Source organism: Cupressus sempervirens, chromosome 7, assembly GCF_028749045.1.
Source record: "Cupressus sempervirens isolate cs-2001-9-10 chromosome 7, ASM2874904v1, whole genome shotgun sequence".
Classification (NCBI taxonomy): Eukaryota; Viridiplantae; Streptophyta; class Pinopsida; order Cupressales; family Cupressaceae; genus Cupressus; species Cupressus sempervirens.
Genome location: NC_143124.1, coordinates 750496305 through 750516938, shown reverse-complemented (window position 1 = coordinate 750516938; position 20634 = coordinate 750496305). Strand labels below are relative to the sequence as shown.

Sequence of the window (20634 nt, the reverse complement as noted above, 5' to 3'; positions counted from 1 at the left end):
ATCAAGGCAATCTCCTGAAGCTACCAAATGTGCATAACATAAGTCATTGATCGTTGACCATGGCAAACAATTATTCCTTTGTAACTCTAAAACTCTTCACACAATAAAATGTATGTTGACATCAATGACAAGCTCTGTTATGAATGGAACACATGAGCTCTGAATTATGTCTCCAGTATTGCTATCATACTCCCCATAAGAATACCATCAACATACATGCTAACAATCTCCCCCTTTGGCATTGATACATACCCAAGGATTGACTTTTTGTCATCAACTAAACTTGCCCAATTTAAATCTGTGTAACCAAGAAGTCTAGGATCTTGACTCTGAGTGTACAAGAGGCCAAAATCAGAAGTGTCCTTGACATAACACAGAAAACGCTTCGTTGTTACCCAATGATCAATCTTGGGGGCTATCACGAAGTGTGAAACGTAGCTCTCTGCAAAACTGAGGTTGGATCTAGTGGTAGTGAGATAGATGAGACTACCAACTAGCTGCCTAAACAATGAATCATCTACTACAGGTGAATTGGACTTAGCCGATAACTTAAGCCCTTTTTCCATAGGTGTAGAGGCAGGTTTGCAATCCTGCATCTAGAACTTATCTAGAAGATTTCGAGCATACTTGGATGGGGAGATGAAGATACTGCTCTTTCTCTACCAAACCTTAACACCTAAGCAATAATGGAGAAGGTTCAAATGTGTCATGTCAAATGAGCTGCACACCTGATATTTGAGTTCACCCATCAATTGTTTTGAGCTACTAGTAATGATCAAGACATCAACATAGATAACAACCAGGAGAATCTCATTTCCAACTTGTTTGCCCTACAAATTAGGATAAGATGGACATCTCTGATAGTCAGGATTTCTGAGGTACTTATCTGTCTCGATGCCAAGCCCGAGCAGCCTGCTTCAGGGTATAGAGTGCTTCTACCAACCTGCACAACTTGTGTTATTAACCGACAACCTTGAACCCCAGAGGCCGAGTCATATAGACTTCTTCCTTCAACTCACCATTGAGGAAAGCACTATTAACATCCATCTACTGAGCTTTCCAACCAATTTGGGCTACTAAGGCAAGGACCAGAAAAACAGTACTCATCTTGACTGTAGGGGAAAATGTCTCCTCATTGTCAATGCCTTCCTTCAATGAAAACCCTAGCAACAAGATGAGCTTGTACTTGTCAAAGATTTCGTCAACTTTCTATTTCACCTTATACACCCATTTGCAGATAATAGGTTGGTTCCCAAAAGGAAGATCAGAAAGGACCTAAGTGTAATTCTTTTGAAGACACTGATATTCAACTGGCATGACTTTCTCCCACTAATGTATCCCTTTAACCTCTAAATATTTTTGAGGCTCATAAACATTGTGAACGTTGGTCATGAGAGAAAAATTAATTGTACGCTGTTGTTTGCTCTTATTTGTCGATGATCTACCCTCAATGAGCTCATCATGATGAAGATCACCAATAGTCTTAGCTCACCAATTAGGTTGGGGAGTAGAAGAACTAACATCGGATGTAGGAGCTAGGACTGGTATCAAACTTGTAACAAGTTTAATAGGTGGAAGATTATCATCATCCAAAGGACATGTAGGTTGAGCATCTTCAAACTCAGAATTTGCATCATCCATCCCATCAGGTAGACCTATCAGAAGACAGGCACCCAAATCAGAAGCCTTCAAAGGCTAATCCTCAAAATTCTACACAAATGAGGATGGTTGAAGCGGTCCACATGTCCATCGAAGACAACATCCCTGCTGAAGACAAGATGATCTATGTCGACATCTATCATTCATATCCCTTATGGTTGTCACTTAACCCTGTGAACGTTAAGATTTTGACTCTTGGAATCCATCTTGAAGCACTGGACATCTAGAATCCATACATAAACTAAAAACGCAAAGATTTTGTGATAACTAATCTTAGGTTTATGACCAGTCCAAAATTCTTCAAGAGTCTTTCCCTCAATAATTTGTATCGGGGACCCATTAAGGAGATAAACTGTAATGAAAACTGCTGCTACCAAGAACTTATGAAGGGCACTCCTGTGTTGTAACATGGAACAAGCCATCTCAACAGTAGTACGAATGTGTCCTCTACAACACCATTTTGTTGAGTGTAGGGTGTGGTTAACTGATGTTTTATACCATGTGTATCATAGAAGCTGGAGAATGCAGTAAAACAAATTCTCCCCAACAGCACCCCCCACCCCCTGTTATCTGACCTAAGAGTGATTATACAACTAGACTCTTTTTCTATCGAGGCCTTAAACTTCTAAAATACAATAATCACAAATAATTTTTGTCTAAGAAAGTACACCCACATTTTACGATTGATATCATCAACAAAAAGAAAAAAATATCTGCAACCTGTAATAGAAGGTGTATGCATTGGCCCACAAATATCACCATGAACCAACTGAAGTACCTTAGAGGCTCACCATGAGTCACCATTCGTGAGCAGTGTCCAATGTTGATTCTCAGCCTAATAAGCTTTGCAAACACCACAATGTCGAGTCTAGATCTTAGGCAAAAAATCTACAAGTCCCTCTCGAGAAAATTGAGAGAGATAGTGCACATTTAAGTGGCCATACCATTAAAGCCAAAGACTGGTGATGGAAGAACTTCTGGCTATCATTGCTGACTCCGAAGAATCACCAATATCCACAAGTCAATAAAGACCATAATCCTCAATGCCAACTACAATAGTGTGAGTCTCCCAATCAACAACCAAATGCTTGTTTAAGCTGAATACAACATCCAGTTGAGGAGAATGTCCTTACCAATGGCCTTACCAACAATTGTGTATTCTTCTCCTTCAAAAACAACTAAGTCAGTGAACAGAGAGAAGTTTGTGAACTAGTCATGTTGATGAGTAAAGTGGCATTAAACACTTGAGTTAATGTACAGGCATAAGACTTCCATGATCTATAGACCTTTTAGCCATGAAGGCGTAAAAGGGAGATTCTTTCTGCTTAGTGTGCTTGGCTACATGCACTTTCTGTTGAGACCCTCCTTGCTTCTTCTATTTAGAAGCCAATCCCTTATGGCAATCCTTCTTCATGTGATCGTATTTATGACAATAATTGCTTTGTATGTTCTTTTTTTTTTAGAATTGTCTTGAGGTTGACCCAAGCCCTTCTACGGCGAAGGCTAGCCTTTCCCTTTGTTTTCCGGCTGAGACTGTGCTACAAAAGCTTGCATTGCAGAAGATGAGAAAGAACTAGTACAAAACTGTTGTTTCCAACGGTCCTACAATAGGAGCTTGGTAGAGAGGGCTGGAAACTTCAAATCAACACTCGTGGAGGCAATGTAGAGAGTTTCAACAAAATGTTCAGAGGACCTCGAAATACTCTTCAAGGTAATAAGCACCATGTCTTCTTCCTCCATCTTCCAACCAATCACCTCCAACTGATCAAGAATGTCCTTAATCTTCATCACATGTTACTTTAAGGACATTCTTTATCCATCATGATGCAGAAAAGTTGATTGTTTGAAAAGAATGCACAACTTTTATCAGAGGCTTCATGCAAGGCCTTTAGGTTCTCCCAAGTTCCAGCAACACATTTTCCATAGGGAACCTGTGAAAGTTGATCATCTATAACAAAAAGTTTAACGAGCATGATAGCTTCAGAATTAAGTGCATCAAACTTTTCCTAATCTTGATCCATCGTGACTTGACACTTAATGGTTCCCAAATCAATTTGATCAAGGCGATGAGATTCAAAAATGGTGATCATTTGTTGCTTCCAAGTGTTGTAGTTTCTTACATTGAAACGTTGACTGCCTTCCAACATGGTGGTCAATGGAGCCATCTTTACGATTTTTGAGACATGTGAAACAAGGAATTATGAAGATATAGATTGCATGAATTTCAATGCATAGTAAAGGGTACAGATTTTAATATTTTTGGCACAAAAATTATGGCATGGATTTCAAAACATAATTGTTTCAAGATCCTAAAAAATTCAATGAAGAGTCAGAAGAGATGTCACAAAACCCAGAAAATAATGTGAAATTAGAATAAAATTCAGTCGACATGAAAAATGAGGCACAAAAGACGAGGCACCTAAAAAATTCTAATGACCTAGATAAGATCTCAAAAACTCGTCAAGAATCTGCAAGTAGTTTTTCATAACGATAAAGAACACGAGAGCTTCAAACGAAACCATAGCCATTTTTTGAAAAACCCTAAACAACTGCAATTTTGATTGCAAAAAAACAATGGAAATAAAAAGTGTTAGTCACAGATCAAAGACAAAGGGATTTAGAAACCCTAGGTGGCGGCCTTTGCAGTAGATTTGCGAGACAAATGGGTTGAAATGCCCCCCAACAATGGCTGTAATTTGCAGAAAAACAGCGAGCTAAGAAAAGACGAGTGAAATGGCGATGATTTGCAGAAATAGGGTCACGAATTTGAAGAGAAAAAATGGCCAAAAATTGAGCTAACAAAATCCTTTAAATTCAAACAAAAAAAACCAAAAGAAAAGTCGTGCAGCAATGAAATCCGGTCGCTCAAGCAGCAGGAAGAAAAACACATCCAAATAGAACAAAATATTGCATGAAAACAAGAAACGACGGTATAGGAAGCATCATTAGCAAAAAATGGGACTGTTGGAGATGTGAGCAAATCCCGAAAAACAAAAAATGCCAACACTTCCAACCCCTAGATACAAACGTGATTTGCAGAGATACAAAAAACACTACAAAGAAACCCTTCTTAAAAGCCGATTTCACAAATCAGAAATTGGTTCAAAATTGTAAAAATACTATTTTTCTGATAACATATTATGTAAGTAATTCGTAGATTATTTGATGTATTTGTCATTGTCCGAAGATTGTCGCAATCGAAATAATACTACCTGCGATTTCTATATATTTCAAATGCAGCAATTTCTCTCACATTTATATTTGGGAATAAGGTTATAAAGAGACATGTCCCTTCAAGAGACATGTCTATTCATTAATTCCATAACATACATACATACATACATATATATATATATATATAAAACCTTACATATAATGAACAAATTATATCTCATATATAATTATTCATAGGTTTATCTGACTAAAGCTACAAAACATTTGGCCTATCAAAACATCAATTTAATGATATCCACCAAATACTCTAAGTAATGGCCTATCTGAACATTAAATTAATGATATCCACCAAGTAATCAATACAGTAATAGCCTATCAAAATATCAAGGCAAGATATTCACCAAATACCTATCATATATCTATACAAACAACTTATAGACCATTAATTTAATGGCATCCAACACTTGGTTGTTGATTTACAAGGTAAAGCCTTTCATGATCTATTTCAACATTTACATAAAATGTATATGATGATTTAAGTTATTGTAAGATCATCACCTTTGAATAACTTCGGCAAGTACAAGTGATAATCATTTGGAAGTTGTCACTTCCTCATGATGTACACAGAAGGCAAGCTAATACACACATGAAGTCACCACAAATCCTATCATGTGTTGTCATGACATCCACCATGAATCATATCAAAGAATCAGGTTTTCACCTCAAACTTATCTCTCATAGAGAAGACTATATTATGAGAGATTTCGTTGGAACTTTTTCTTCATGAAGAAACGCAAACCTTTTGACCTCATTGTCAAGGTTATTTCCATTAAGGTGTCAAGACTCCCTCTGAATTTATAACATATCCTCTATCCTCTCCCTCTCTTTATCCAAAGTTTCCTCTAATGATCTATAATCCTCCCTGGTTCAACAAGTATCCATCTATCTAGGAATGTTATAGTCTAGAAATCCTTGATTCACATAAAGCTTCATTCCATGAATCATAGTCATTTAATTGCTATAGTTTCTAATCATTAGAGAATCCATCTCGACATGCTCCACTCCCTCTGAACCAATATGAACAAGATCCTCAGAAATAAAATGAAACAAGTCCTCTAACTACTCCTACTAAAGCTCGAGTTCTTGCATCAACCTCTTGACCTCTTCATTTAAAGTTACTTCTAATGGATTGCCAAACTCCCTCTTTTAAAGAAATGTCTCCAAGTACCAACTCAATCTCATAATAGAAACTATCAAGTTCTTCATTCCCTGAATGCAATCTCTTATGCTTCTTTGTTTGTCCTCAAAGCATTAAAGAGATTATCTAATGCAAATGAAGCATGCATGATTCATTATCAAAGTTATACAATGAGTTAATAACTATAAGAATTCATGTGCATTAATCAAGCATGGATTAATTATCTTTTGTTTGATAGATCTTAGAACCTTAGTATACTTCAACTACAGGAGGGACACGATGGGAGCAATCCGACCAAGAATTCAGCTCTGGTTGACAATCATTCTACTGTCATAATCAAAGGCATTTCTAGTTGTCAACTAGTAGTGGTTAAACCACATTCTCCACAACTTGTTGAGCAATCAACTACTTTGTTTTGACAAGATTAAAAATTACTTTACTTCTCAAAGGAATTCCACATCTATGGATACTCATCTAGGAGTAGCAATTATCATATTTTGTTTATTGCATCATTACAAGATTTTATAGTTGTCGTACTATGCATCTAGTTTTTTTTTTATCTTTTCTTTCATTATTTTTTTATCCTCATTAAAATTTGTTATTGTAGTAGCCAAGTTGCCTCTATTTACCTCTCTGACGTGAACTTTCAACTTCATGTTGATTGGTCCATGAGTCAAATTTAGGAGTAACTTGCCAAGTTTGATGATTCAACGTCCTTGTGTACTATTGCTACTGTCATTACCTTCTTTGATATCCAAACCACTAATTACATTCTCACTCCCACCAATATATATGTTTTCGTAAGGAAATTCCCATTGCTCCAATCAATTGGGTTTTGTTGATGACAAGAGCCATGTTCTCAATTTCACTATATTTCTTAATAGTTCCCAATTGAATAAGAGAAAATACCTTTGCTCGACTTGTCACCACATACATAGATTAAGAATCCATAGAATGTAATTGCAATTAGAATATATTACTCGCATGGCATGAATAAGCTTACACTCATTTCCTTTGAACATTGCCACACGAGGCAATATTTTTCGATACAGTATAACCCATAGATTCACTGCCAGTGCCAAAAACTGATGTAATCAGCTCCAATTATATATTCTTCATGACTAGGGATCCGTTGTCTTCCGACCCTCAAACAAGAACAATTCTAGGAAGCCTCGATACACCTCTACGAATCATTGATTTTCAAAGCTTGCTTTATTTAAACTCATGGGGTTGGATTTCTATTGCCATACTAACCACATCTTCAATAATGATTTGGCCCTATTGTAAATGTTTGAAAATAATAACCGATAAAATATCTACTTGAGCTTCATCAATATTTGCGAGCACCTTGAGGTATATGTGATATTTCTCTAAATTTAAACCAGAAAACTGAAGTGATCATGTGTTATCAATTTCAACTAAATACCTATGACCAGTGTCGCCATCTACCCAACATTGCTACTCCCTCATCGTTATAAAAGGAACGATAGATGCTTCTGCAGCATACATAATAGAATAACATTACTGCTGGTTTGCAGAGTAGAAGCTTCCATATCATTGATAATATCATTATTGATAGCTTAGCACACACATCAATGTACATTCTTTTCGTTCGCGAATTATGATGATAATCATAAGTTTGATATTGCAGAATAAAAAAATCAGTCATAGCCTAGTGTACCTCTGTGATACCACTGATGATATGCGACAATAATCATTCCCCGCAATAATTGGTGACAATATGCATATCACAGCACAACACTACTTCAAGCGGTAGGCTGCCATACATTTCAACATTGCAGTGATATCATTTGGGTGGCGACAAGGCATACACATTGTGACACTTTCATAGACAACAATCCATTGTTCAAGAACAAATATGTATCATAGCATTGTCTCGTCATCCACGTATTACAGTTATATCCCGTTTAACAATGGGCAATAATTTTCCTTCCCAACCATTGATAACACTCCATTATTTCCTCAGAGAACTGTCTCTTCTTTATGAAACAGATTGTGTCTATTATTTCTTAAGTCATCCATGTAAGTCTGGAGGTTAGTGAGAGGCATTCAGCCAAGTCTGAGCATCGTTAAGTTTTCTGATGGATTCTGATTCCAGTGCAACCAATATAGAATGGATTCATTCAGCTCCTCTATGGAAAACATCAAAAAAAAGAATGTAGTCAGGGATATGCCTATTTTTCTTAACTTGCAGCGATCTCTAGTGTCCATATGTTATTAACCACATACATCTGCCAATGCAAGACTCTTATGTAGATCTCTATTCCATGCTTGATATTAATGTTGAATACCCTAGTTTACTATGACAACTGGTTAATATCAAAATTTATGCACAATTTACGTTGTGTGATTAAAATAATGTAATGCTCTCCAACCAATAATCATACGAAAACAATCAATGTACCGGTTCAGGAATGAATCTGCTCTGATACCATGTTATTGTCCGAAGATTGCTGCAATCAAAATAATACTACCTGTGATTTCTGTATATTTCAAATGCAGCAAACTCTCTCGCATTTATTTGGAAATAAGGTTATGAAGAGACATGTCCCTTCAAGAGACATGTCTATTCATTAATTGCATAATTAAAGTAACAAACATATATATATATACAAATTATATCTCATATATAATTATTTATAGGTTTATCTGACTAAAGCTACAAAACATTAACGGTATTAACAATGAGCAATGACAATCAATAAATAAGTTTACAATATCCATAAATAAGCAAGTTTCTAAAAAGAAACTGCAGATAAGATAAGAGATGATCTCATCACTTGAAATCACAATAAGGTACATTCTTGAGCATTAAATAAATAATAAAACATTATTTTAATAAACTGTAATAAACTTATATGTAAATGCATATAAATACGGAGTGTGTATGAGAGTGTGTGCATGAGTGTTCGTGTGCAGTTGTGGGTGCATGTGCATGCGTGCATGAGCATGTGTGTGTGTGTGGGTGTGTGTGGGTATGTGTGTGTGCTCGTGCATGCGTGCATGTGGGTGCTTGTGCGTGTGCGTGTGCGTGTGCGTGTGATGTGCGTGTCTGTGTATTTCATAATAAATGGAATTGAAGATTGCAGGCAATTCCTTAATCATTTACTATAACCCCTTAAGAGGATAGGTTCTTGTCAATATGGGCCAGACAAAGTAAATCCTCACAAGATAGGAGAATTACAAGATGGGTAAGGATATGTGTTTCCAATGCCTTGAGGGGAAATCCCAAGATGGGTATGAGCATGCACTCTCAGCGCCTTGAGGATGCCTACTTGTAGACTGGTGTCAAGTGCCTTGTGACATGGAAATTCCCATCTTCCTTAAGGTTGGCATGTTTAAGAGAGAAGAAGGAATTGGACTTAAATGTGTTAATTGTTAAATTTATCATGAGTTATTCATCATTCCTTAAAATAAATTCAGCTTAGATGCATAGTAGTGTATGTTAATTATTGAAAATTGGCAGCCTCCTAGTTGGGAACATTACATCAACACAATTCCAACAGTTGACAATGATTTACATGTGTTTCATCCAAAGAACATTTCCCAAATCTCTATTGCAAGTCACCCTAAACCATTTTGCAAGGAAAACCCAGACAAATATGAAGAGTTTTTTATATTTTTATGTCTGCATAGATATTTACTCATTGTTGTCTTTGGGATAATAGGTTTTTCCCTTTCTCATATGTTCTCTATTCATGGTGCATCGTTTGCATTTCTCCCTTCCCCACAAGCAAATTCCTTTTGGCAAGTGCAAGAAAACAAATATGAAATGCTCTGTTGTTGCAGCAACTGCTTACATATAAACATATGCATAACTTAAATCTGTCCATACCATCTTGAATTTGTAGAAAAATATTTGTCCCCAGATCCATAGCTATCAGCAATGGTGCACAAACTATTCAGCTTGATTCAAGGGGATGTTTTTCTGTTTTCTTTTTGTTGTTATGGTTCTCAGAATTAAATGTTACATATAAATGTATCATTTAGTATTGTTACTAATACATTAGCAAAATACATACATACATACATACATACATACATACATACATATATATATATATATATATATATATATATATATATATTGATATTAACAAGATTTATAGTTTATAATTGCATATTAACTTTAATAATGTTCAAGGCTCAAAAATATTCTTTAAAATACTAGGAAGCATGCATATTGCCTCTAAAATTTCTGTTTTTTGGCTGCAAATATGTACATATTTATGTTTTTTATATAGATATACCCACAACATACGCAACACCAAAAAAATTGCAAAAGTGGCATGCCATGCCCATGTGCATGTACCAGTCCCTGATTCCAGTTCAGCAACTTAGGTTGATGGTTAATTAATCTTATTTGACTTTGCTAGAACACGCTCAAATTTAACCTAAAGGAATTTGGAAGGACAGTTTCTAAAACCAACCAAACCCTTTCCCTACAAATCAGGTTTGAATTTTAGAAGTTACTTTATATGAGAAGCTGTTGTTGCAGAGACAAAAAAACATCCCCATAAAGATGTCTTCTCACAAAACAAAGGAAAGCAGCCCAATGACTTGCTGCCCTATCAACCATACCCATGTGCCCATATCAGTCCCTGGTTTCAATTCAGTGACTTAGGCTGACAGTTCATCAAACTTTATTTCGCTTTGCCAGAACACACTCAAATCTGACCTAAAAGAATTTTTCGGAAGGATAGTTTCCAAAACCAACCAAACCCTATTCTTGCAAATCAGGTAGAGCTTTTAGAAGTTACTTCATATGAGAAACCATTGTTGCTGAGACAACAAAACTTCCCCATACAGATGTCTTCTCACAAAACAAAGGAAGGCAGCCCAATGCCTTGCCGTCCTATCAACAACGAAATTTAAATATCGAATCAGCTAGGAGGCAAAACTTTAACCATTCTTGTCCTAGTTACCTTGTGAACCATAATATGCTACAAGTACAATGCTTAATGATTGTACATGTTTACTCACATATATAAAAGACATTAATCAAACAATGTGATATGAAAAAAACAATCTCACAAGCATCACCCTCACTTACAGCCAGAGTATTACTAAGAGCTTCAATTGCTTGTTGTCGTTCTTCATGCATATCTTGTGTCATAATTGGTATATCCTGCACAAGGTGGAGTTGAATATTAAAGATGTATGATATCCATTGAGAAGAAATGCTTGCTAATTTAAAATGAACTAAATGCAGCTCATAGATCCAACACTAATTTGCAAAACATAAGATGGGTATATGTTCTAAAGATCCAATATTATTTCTTCTAAGTGCTCCACAACCTGAGTAAAGGGTGCATGCAGCCTCTTGAAGGCCTTCAGCAACATCATATCTCCTACGGGTCCAGCTGAGCCCCTTTGTTCATAATATGAAGGGCCATTCTGAAGACTAAGTTTAGGTTGAAAATTATTGTGCAACTTAGATCCTGAAAGCTTTGAAATGTCGACTTCTTCTTCAACTTCACTAGACCTGAATAAATAAATAAAAAGTATAATTTAAATCAATCTAAAGAAAAGATGTTTCTGCTATAGTAGTTGTCAAAAACAAATAGATCTTGAACCACTTAGCATTAATAATGCATTAAAAGACAAATATTGAATATGATTTAATCATCTTTCTAGTTCTACCCAAAAAACGAATTGAACAATATTCTCTCACAAACACTTTAAACATCTAGATTTGATTCCTTTCAAAATGAAGCTACTTTATCAAATTGAACAAAAAAAATGCTACTTGGTTCAATCAAATCTAAAATGAGCATAAGGTCGTTAAACTATATGTAATGTCCCCATTTTTAGCAGCTACCTGCAGTTAGCCAGGCCAGTTCACCATCGCAACCCTCATGAGTTGACAGTGGGATTTAAGGATCTCAGTTGTGTGGTTATAGGCTTTCCAATAGCCTATGGTGTGTTTGGCTATGTTTGAGAGACTTACTAATTATAGTAAGTCAATCTATTGGTTCCAATGAGCTCAGTTGAGTCAGAGGAGTTAGGATATGCTCTTAGTTTTCATTTCGGGCTTCCTATTTGAGCTCCAAAAATCTTGGAGGGAGCGTCTATTTACAGTAAGTCACCCTGTCAAGTTCATTTGTCATCTCTCATCATCAGGATCACTTTGGTGTTGTCATATTTCGATTATGATGCTTCTTCAAGTGTTTTTACAAGACCGGTGAATTATTATTATTATTCATCTAAATACGTTGAGGTTGCTATTTTTGTTGGTGTTTTTTGTTGGTCGCCTCAATATCATACCTCGTTGGAACCAAGACAAAAAAATTTAAATCATGGGAAAAAGAAACAGTGGCCTCACATGTTAGAATTTTAAGTTATGGTGGAAAAGGTCATTTTCAAAGCCAAAAGCAATTAATAAATTAGTTTATAATGGCACTTTATTATATTTTAATGTTGCATGTGGGAAGCATCCTAGGTGGAGTTCATTTGGGAAGCTTTGTGCCATTTGGAGATTATAAATATGAGCTCATTTGATGAGTAAAGCATCCAATTATTTGTTTATCTCTTTGCTTGTTGTCTTTGTGACAATTCTGAGTCTGTGATTTTGTGACATTCCTGAAGTAAGGGTTAGATTTTGAGTTTATCTTGCAATTTTCTACTGAGGTAAATAAAATTGTAATTGTTTCTCTACTGTATCTATTGTTATCGAGAAGTCGATTGAACAAGTGCTGAAGACTGGTTTCTGGAGAACGAATTGAAGGCTGAATTATTAATTTTATGTTTTTACGTCCAAGTTGGAAGTTCAATTGAGTGCTACAGGGCTGTCATTTCACTATAAGGAAGCAGTTTATCAATTGCAAGGTCATGTTCACCTAAAGAGGGTTTGTGTGGCATTTTTGAGGGATCGTGTTACAATTTTCAAGAACTGCATTCAATTTATATGGCCTACAATATATATTATTGGGGCTGTTGTAGATTCACATTGGACTGCAAATTAAAGTCAAAGTCAATCTATATTTATAGGTTCTTGTCATTTTAAATATTATTGTTGCTACTATTTGTTTGAAATATTGTTGGTAATGAATTAAAGCTGTAGCAAATTGTTTGTCTTTCATAATTATCTAATTGCACAATTCATAAAGCAGAATTATGAATTAGTGTTGGCATTCATACAAACTTCTTAATATTATATTGATCTGAAATTGTAAGTCCCAATTGCATTCTCTAGTGTAATTTCAAAAATCAGATTATCAAATTTACAACAATAACAGTAAAGACTGTCAAATGTTTGATGAAATGTTAGACTATTGATTAGCAAAGGAAAATTGGTGATTGTTACGGATATAGCCAATTAGGGTTATTGCAATGGTATCAGAGCGGTTTCCTGGTATCCTGTGGGGTAGGAAATTTGTTTTATTTTCAGATTTGTTGTTGCACGCGGAGTGACTAGCACTCTAGTTTTTTACAGCTATGGACGGATACAGGAGGCCGAGCGGAGTAGTGAGGAAGATAGCTAGAAATCAAATTCCTTAAGAGAGTATAGAGAAACTTAAGCTTCATCGGCAGAGGATGGCAGAGAGCTTGTAGAATCCAAAGACGGTTGAGAGGGCAGCGAGGTATATGGTTTTCGCCTTTAAAAGGTCGACAGGAAGGAGGCTTGAGTTTTCCCTGACAAGTGTCCACAATGCAGATGGACCTATATTTAGTACGGCACCTGCTAGTCCTATCCACAGTGTTGATGAGGGACTTATTCACAGGGACATGTGGTTGTGTCAATAGCAAAGGATAGCAGCACTAAGCTTCAGTAGGTTGAGTCTCCTAGAGTTGTTGCTGCAGTTAGTGTAGAGACAATTTATGCAGTTGTTACTACTGATACTTCACACTCTCTCGAGGAAGGGATTATTATTAGAGATTTGTACATGACTGTCATGGTGTTGCTTCGATGTAAAAGGCAGCTGCTTCCTCAGGTGAGACCGATGCATGTATGAAGTCACCTAGCTTTGATGTTGGTGATTTGGATGATACAACAGAGTTAGTAGATGTGGTTTCATACTCTAGCATTATTGATTCACAGGTTGACATTGAGTCAAGTGTACAAAGTCAGGTGTTAGCAATTGAGGCTTTATTGAGAGATGTGGATGTAAATAGTATGGACACATCTGATGATCCATTTGATGATGCTATGAGCTACACTGGGTATGAAACCCCTTGTTAGATATTGGGTAATGACTCCGAGAAGTTTTTGGATGGGTCCTAGGATTGATGTTTGCAAGATCTTGCTACTAAGGTGGAAGTTGAAACATGCGAGTTGATTGATACTGTGAGGGCTTCCATTTCTTCAGATGAGAAATTTGTTGAGGTACATGGTAATTGTATCTTGGATGCAAAATTGTACGAGGATGATAGCACACGTATGAGCAATCTTGTGGTGGACAATTCTAATTCAATTTCCTATCACAGTTCAGTTAGTGAGACAAAGAGCTTGCATAAGACGCAAGGGTTACAGAGGCATCATGTCACCAATTAATTGAAGGTGAGTCAAAGTGACATCTCTTTAGCTTTTGAGCATTATGATGAGATTCGTCTGATGCTAGCTACATCCAGTTGGGGTGCTCCTATGTCTAATGAGCACAGTGATAGTACTCTCTCTAGCAGAGGTTCATGCGCTTTAAGAGGCTGTCGGAATCTTGAAGCATAACTATTTGTAGCTAGTTGCTGACAGGGATTACCTTCTGGAGTGGGGTAGCACCTATTATGAGACATTGTTAGAGAAAGAGGAGGAGGTGGTTGAGCTCATCCAAGAGCTTGAGGTGACTGTGGACTCTCTTCAGTGTACTCAGTTGGCTCTTCAAGAGTCACAGTCACGATTGGATGAGGTGACCATGGAGTTGGAGGATGTTCGAACCACACTAGCCCGAGATCCAATTCATTTGCATATTGTGGTTGGTGGTGAGTTTGGTTCTACAGTGGGGGATGATGGATGTGATGATGTGGCAGACAAATCCATTTCGGATATGGGTACAGTAGATACGGATGAAGTAAGAGTATCAGTGGAGTCGAGCTCTCATGTTGATTTGCTTCCCTTTGTCTGAAGCGAATCTATTTCTTCATCTCATACAGCTAATAGCATCGGATAGTTGGCGGTGACACATTTTAAGAGGGATCAGCTGTGGGTCACATGGAAGCAAGTCGATGCTTCCACATAATTTCTACTACACAAAGTCTTTCATGGAGTATCTTTTGGAGAGTTCGGATGTGTGGGAGGATTCATACAAAGTGTCTGAAGATACTCTCATCTGAGGTTCTCGTGCCATTCGGAGGTTGGTGGGAAAGATTGTAGAGACTCTGCCTACTATGCTTCCCCACAGGGATCTTGAGGTTGGGTTTCCTGGGAGGATTGCCTAGGATCCTGGCCGACCAGTAGTTCAGAGTCAGAGATTGGAGCCATCTTCTGATTTGCAAACCAATACTAATGAGCCCTTGACAGAGATTGGGAATTTTTATTGACATTACACTGTGAGGAGTGCTCATCACTTTTATTTTGACCCACAAGTAGGGGATTTGGTTTCGTGTTAGTGTGGGTTGGCTCCAACTTCATCCCATCCGCTATGGGATGGGTTAGCACCATCTTTTGCAGATGGGATTGATAGCTGCAAATTAGACCCCTTGCAACATCTACACACCAGGACAATTTGGTAGAGGTTGAAGTTGGTGGTAGTGTTTAAGGTACCTATGGTTGTTACCATCTCCATAGTGCAGTTGGGTGTGAGTATCATTTTGATGGGGACTCCGATGCTGACAAAGTTGGTATTTCAATTGAGTTGAATTCTGATGGGTTGTTACCTACACCAGCACCTCGGGTCAATTTTCACATGATTCTAATGTTGATGTTCATTATTTGGGTGTTGGTGCTACAGGAGTTGCTTGTACACAGCACGGATAGTATGCAGTTCTACCTTTGGGATCCAGGTGGATTGCGATGTTCATTTTGCTCCGAGATTGCTTGGGGACAAGCAATCTTAGGGAGGGAGGACTGTATTGTCCCCATTTTTAGCAAGTTCCTGCAATTGGCCAGGTCAATTCACCATCGTGACCCTCGTGAGTTGACGGTGGGATTTGAAGGTCTCAGTTGTGTGGTTATAGGCTTTCTAGCAACCTACAATGTGTTTGGCTCTGTTTGAGAGACTTACTAATTATAGTAAGTCAATCTATTGGTTCCAATGAGCTCAGTTGAATCAAAGGAGTTGGGGGATGCTCTCAGTTTTTATTTCGGGATTCCGGTTTGAGCTCCAAGAATCTTGGAGGGAGCGTCTATTTATAGCAAGTCACCCTATCAAGTTCATTCCTCGTCTCTCATCATCAGAATCACTTTGGTGTTGTCAGATTTCGATTATGATGCTATTATTGTTCATCTAAATATGCTAAGGTTGCTATTTTTGTTCGTCGCCTCAATATCATAAGCTCGTTAGAACCAAGGCGAAAATTTCCAAATCATGGAAACAAGAAGCAATGGCCTCACGTGTTAGATGGTCATTTTCAAAGCCAAAAGCAATTAATAAATTAGTTTATAATGGTACTTTATTATATTTTAATGTTGTATGTGGGAAGCTTCCTAAGAGAAGTTCATTTGGGAAACTTTGTGTCATTCAGAGATTATAAATATGGGCTCATTTGATGAGTAAAACATCTGATAATTTGTTTATCTCTTTGCTTGTTGTCTTCGTGACAATTCTGAGTCTGTGGTTTTATGCCCTTGCTCAAATATAAGGGTTAGATTCTGAGTTTATCTTGCAATTTTCTGCTGAGGTAAAGCAAATTGTAATTGCTTCTCTATTGTATCTATTGTTATTGAGAAGTTGATTGAACAAGTGCTGAAGATTGGATTCTAGAGAATGAATAGAAGACTGAATTATTAATTTTATGCTTCTACGTCCCAACTGGAAGTTCAATCGAGTGTTATAGGGTTGTTGTTTCACTAGAGGGAAGCAGTTTATCAATTGCAAGGTCATGTTTACCTAAAGAGGGTTTGTGTGACATTTCTGAGGGGTCGGGTTACAATTTTCAAGAGCTGCGTTCAATTTATATAGCCTGCAATATATATATTATTGGAGTTGTTGTAGATTCACATTGGAATGCAAATTAAAGTCAAAGTCAATCTATATTTCTAGGTTCTTGGCATTTTAAATATTATTGTCGCTACTATTTGTTTGAAACATTGTTGGTATTGAATTAAAGCTGCAGCAAATTGTTTGTCTTTCATAATTATATAATTGCACAGTTTGTAAGGCAGAATTATGAATTAATGTTGGCATTCATACAAACTTCTTAATATTAAATTGATCTGAAATTGTAAGTGCCCAATTGCATTCTCTAGTGTAATTTTGAAAATTAGATTATCAAATTTGGAACAATAACAGTAAAGACTCTCAAATGTTTGATGAAATGTTAGACTATTGATTAGTAAAGGAAAATTGATGATTGTTATTGATATAGCCAATTGGGCTTATTACACTATACTAGTTTTCAAAAACAAACAGATCTCGAACCACTTAGCATTAATAATGCATTCAAAGACGAATATTGAATATGATTTAATCATCTTTCTAGTTCTACACAAAAAAACAATTGAACAATATTCTCTCACAAACACTTTAAACATCTAGACTTGATTCCTTTCAAAATGAAGCTACTTTATCAAATTGAACAGAGTAAATGCTACTTGGTTCCATCAAATCTAAAATGAGCATAAGGGTCTTAAAACTATTGTTGATAGGTAATAATCATGCATCTGCATACACATATATCTCTTTCATTGTAAAATTTAAACACATTCACTTAGTGTCCACATTAATAAAGAAAACATCTATGATGAACATCAACTAAATTAATTAACCATTTTTAACCCCAGCAATAACAACTAAGCATATCCAGGTGGGTAGGAAAACTTGTATGCACAATACGAACAAGACAGTGCTATTTTAATCAAATACCACATCGTGATCAAATTTACATTTCAATAATTTCTCATTCTCCATATATATGGACATTGAATTCCTACACAAGTCATCCTTAGAAATAAAGCAACAAAAATGATTCTCACTTGTAAATTTCACCTGCCACGTTCTCCATCTAGTATATCCTTAGAAGGATGCTGGCATTTTTCACCCCTCTCCACTGATTTGAGCTCTTCCTGATTCCTCGATGATAAAGGAAGTCAGAAAACAAAAATCTATGTTTACATAATGAGCCAACAAATATCTCAAACAACATCTAAATTTTTGAAGTAGTTTTTATGTTTTAACAAACAATGAATATACAGATATATGGACAGTGGAATAAATTTAAAATGCAGCTACTGAAATTTGTTCATTTAAAAGGAATGTTAACTGGTATGCATCCTAAATTGCATACTACTTCAGTATGTCCTAGCTTCCGTACATTGCTTTCAATAATGTTGCCAATTTTCCTGCCCTCTAATATGTTTTTGTTGACACCTAAAGCAAGCTGACATGTTACCAAAACAGGGAAAAGAAAGTAAAACTAATTTCCACATATGTAGCTTCAGGTAAATTCTGTCTGGTAACATATATGCATGGTAAACCAACTAGAACGAGCTAAACAGAACATAACACCAATTTGCCGCCTCAATAACATGGGATATTTCATCTAAGCACAGGAATACAGTCAGGAAAAAAGAACTTATATTAGAGTCCAATAACAATTAAAAGTCAATTGATGGGACTCAAAAGAATCAGTTAATGTAGAAAAGTGCTAGAGGTAAAGAAAGTCCAGGTAGTGAAATGAATCATTAGAAACTAAGCAATATCAACATTACCGAAGTGGTAAATCCAAATAGATAAATCCCAGCAATTTGATCCTATGTAATATTAAAAGGAGAAGACCCGTTAATGGTAAAACAAAACTTTTGAAACAAGTTGAATGTAAAAGGAGTGTTATAACATTAGCATACTAAATTACATACCACTTCAGCATCTCCTTGCTCTTGCACTTTGCTTTCAACAATATTACTGACTTTAGTGCGCTCTGATATTTTCTTGTTGATGCATACAGCAAGCTGACATGTTTTAAAAAAAAATTATAAATATAGTAAAGTGATTTCCAGATAAACAAATACACATGCATTATGTCCAGTACTGTACATGCATGCTAGCCCAATTTGAACGGGCTACACAGAAAATTGCTAATCATTTGCTACCTCGAGAAATTTTGTCCAAGCACATAAATACATTCAGGGAAAAATAAAGAAAATATATTATTGGCCAATAATTACCAAAAGTTAATCAAAGGAACTCCAGGGAGTCACAGTTATTAGATTCAAACAATGTAAGCATCAACATAACCAAAGGGGTTAATCCAAATAGATAAAGCAACTTCATTCTAAAAGAAATACAAAAGGAAGATTCCTCAAGAACACAAAGAATCGAAAACACAAATTCTGGAAACCAAGACAGGAAATAAATGCTATCTCATATTTGTATTACAAGGTATGACTATAGAGAAAGGGCCCATTCCTCTAAATCTTGGGATACAGTAATATCCAAATTAGATCAGAAGATACATAGCTGGAAACGGAAGTGGCTCTCTAGTACAGGACGAGCAACAATGATTAAGGCAGTTTTGTTAGCTGTCCTAATCTACCAAATGTCATGTCTTTGAACAATGCAATTTTGCTCTAATCAAATGCGATATAATCTGCCAGCCACATAATCAAGGAGAGGCAGGGATTAAGGATATAGGTATGCAAATTTGGCACTAGGGCCAAACTGGTATGGAGATTATATAAGGAGCAAAATAGGAAATGGGCAAGGATTAATTACAAAAAGTATTTGTATCCTGATGAGGCAACAAGTATATAATATATTTCGAATAAACAATCCTCCTAAGGGCTCCAAGCTGTGGAACTACAGACTGGAATGTCAAAATATAATATCAGAGAATATAAGTTGTGATGTAGGAAGAGGTGATTCAACATTATTTTGGGAGGACTCTTGGAGAGGATATATATCATTAGAACAACAAATTATATATCAAAGAGTTAAAACCATCCTTAAAGACATCTGGGGGGACACTCTCAACAATTACATACAAATACTTACTAGCAACCCATTTATGCTATGGAATTGGAAATCATTAGAAGGTATACCTTTAAGCCTGGAAGAAAGAGAAGATGTTCAAGAGATCCTTAAACGAAGAAATATTTTGATTACAGATAGAGCAGACAATATCAAATGGGTCAAATCTAAAACAGGAGAAAGTATGGTAAAAGAAGCCTATAATTTGATTAATCAAAATCATGTTCCTTATAACACAAAAATCCCTTTACAACTATGCTGGCATAAACGTGGTTTGCCAAAGGCAGGCTTCTTACTATGAGCAGCAATGCAAAAAAGGATTTTAACTGCAGATTGGTTCAAAAAGTTGGCTTTGGGGTGCCCTCAAGATACTTATAATATGAAAATGGTGAAGAAGATGTGGACCATCTTCTTTTGCAGTTTCCCTTCTGAAAAAAATGTTGGCAGTGGTTTCAATGAAAAAATCAGATGGAAATCAGCAAATCCACAACAATTCACTAACTTCCTCAAAACATGTCCTAA

General features: G+C 36.2%; 1 protein-coding gene across 3 annotated transcripts in view; it reads right to left on the bottom strand.

Moving 5' to 3' along the window:
• Window positions 1–20634, bottom strand: part of LOC149549441 (Rab3 GTPase-activating protein catalytic protein) — a 238579-nt gene that overhangs the window by 73395 nt on the left and 144550 nt on the right. For all 3 annotated transcript variants that reach the window (XR_016354087.1, XM_089792818.1, XM_089792819.1), the window contains exons 14-17: window positions 19002–19094; window positions 18133–18209; window positions 11351–11537; window positions 11106–11180 (exon numbers count right to left, since the gene is read on the bottom strand). Coding sequence is in view for 2 of the 3 variants with exons in the window: in XM_089792818.1 (XP_089648944.1) it covers window positions 11106–11180; window positions 11351–11537; window positions 18133–18209; window positions 19002–19094 (432 nt within the window). In the remaining variant the exon portion in view is untranslated. The remainder of the gene's footprint in view (window positions 1–11105; window positions 11181–11350; window positions 11538–18132; window positions 18210–19001; window positions 19095–20634) is intronic.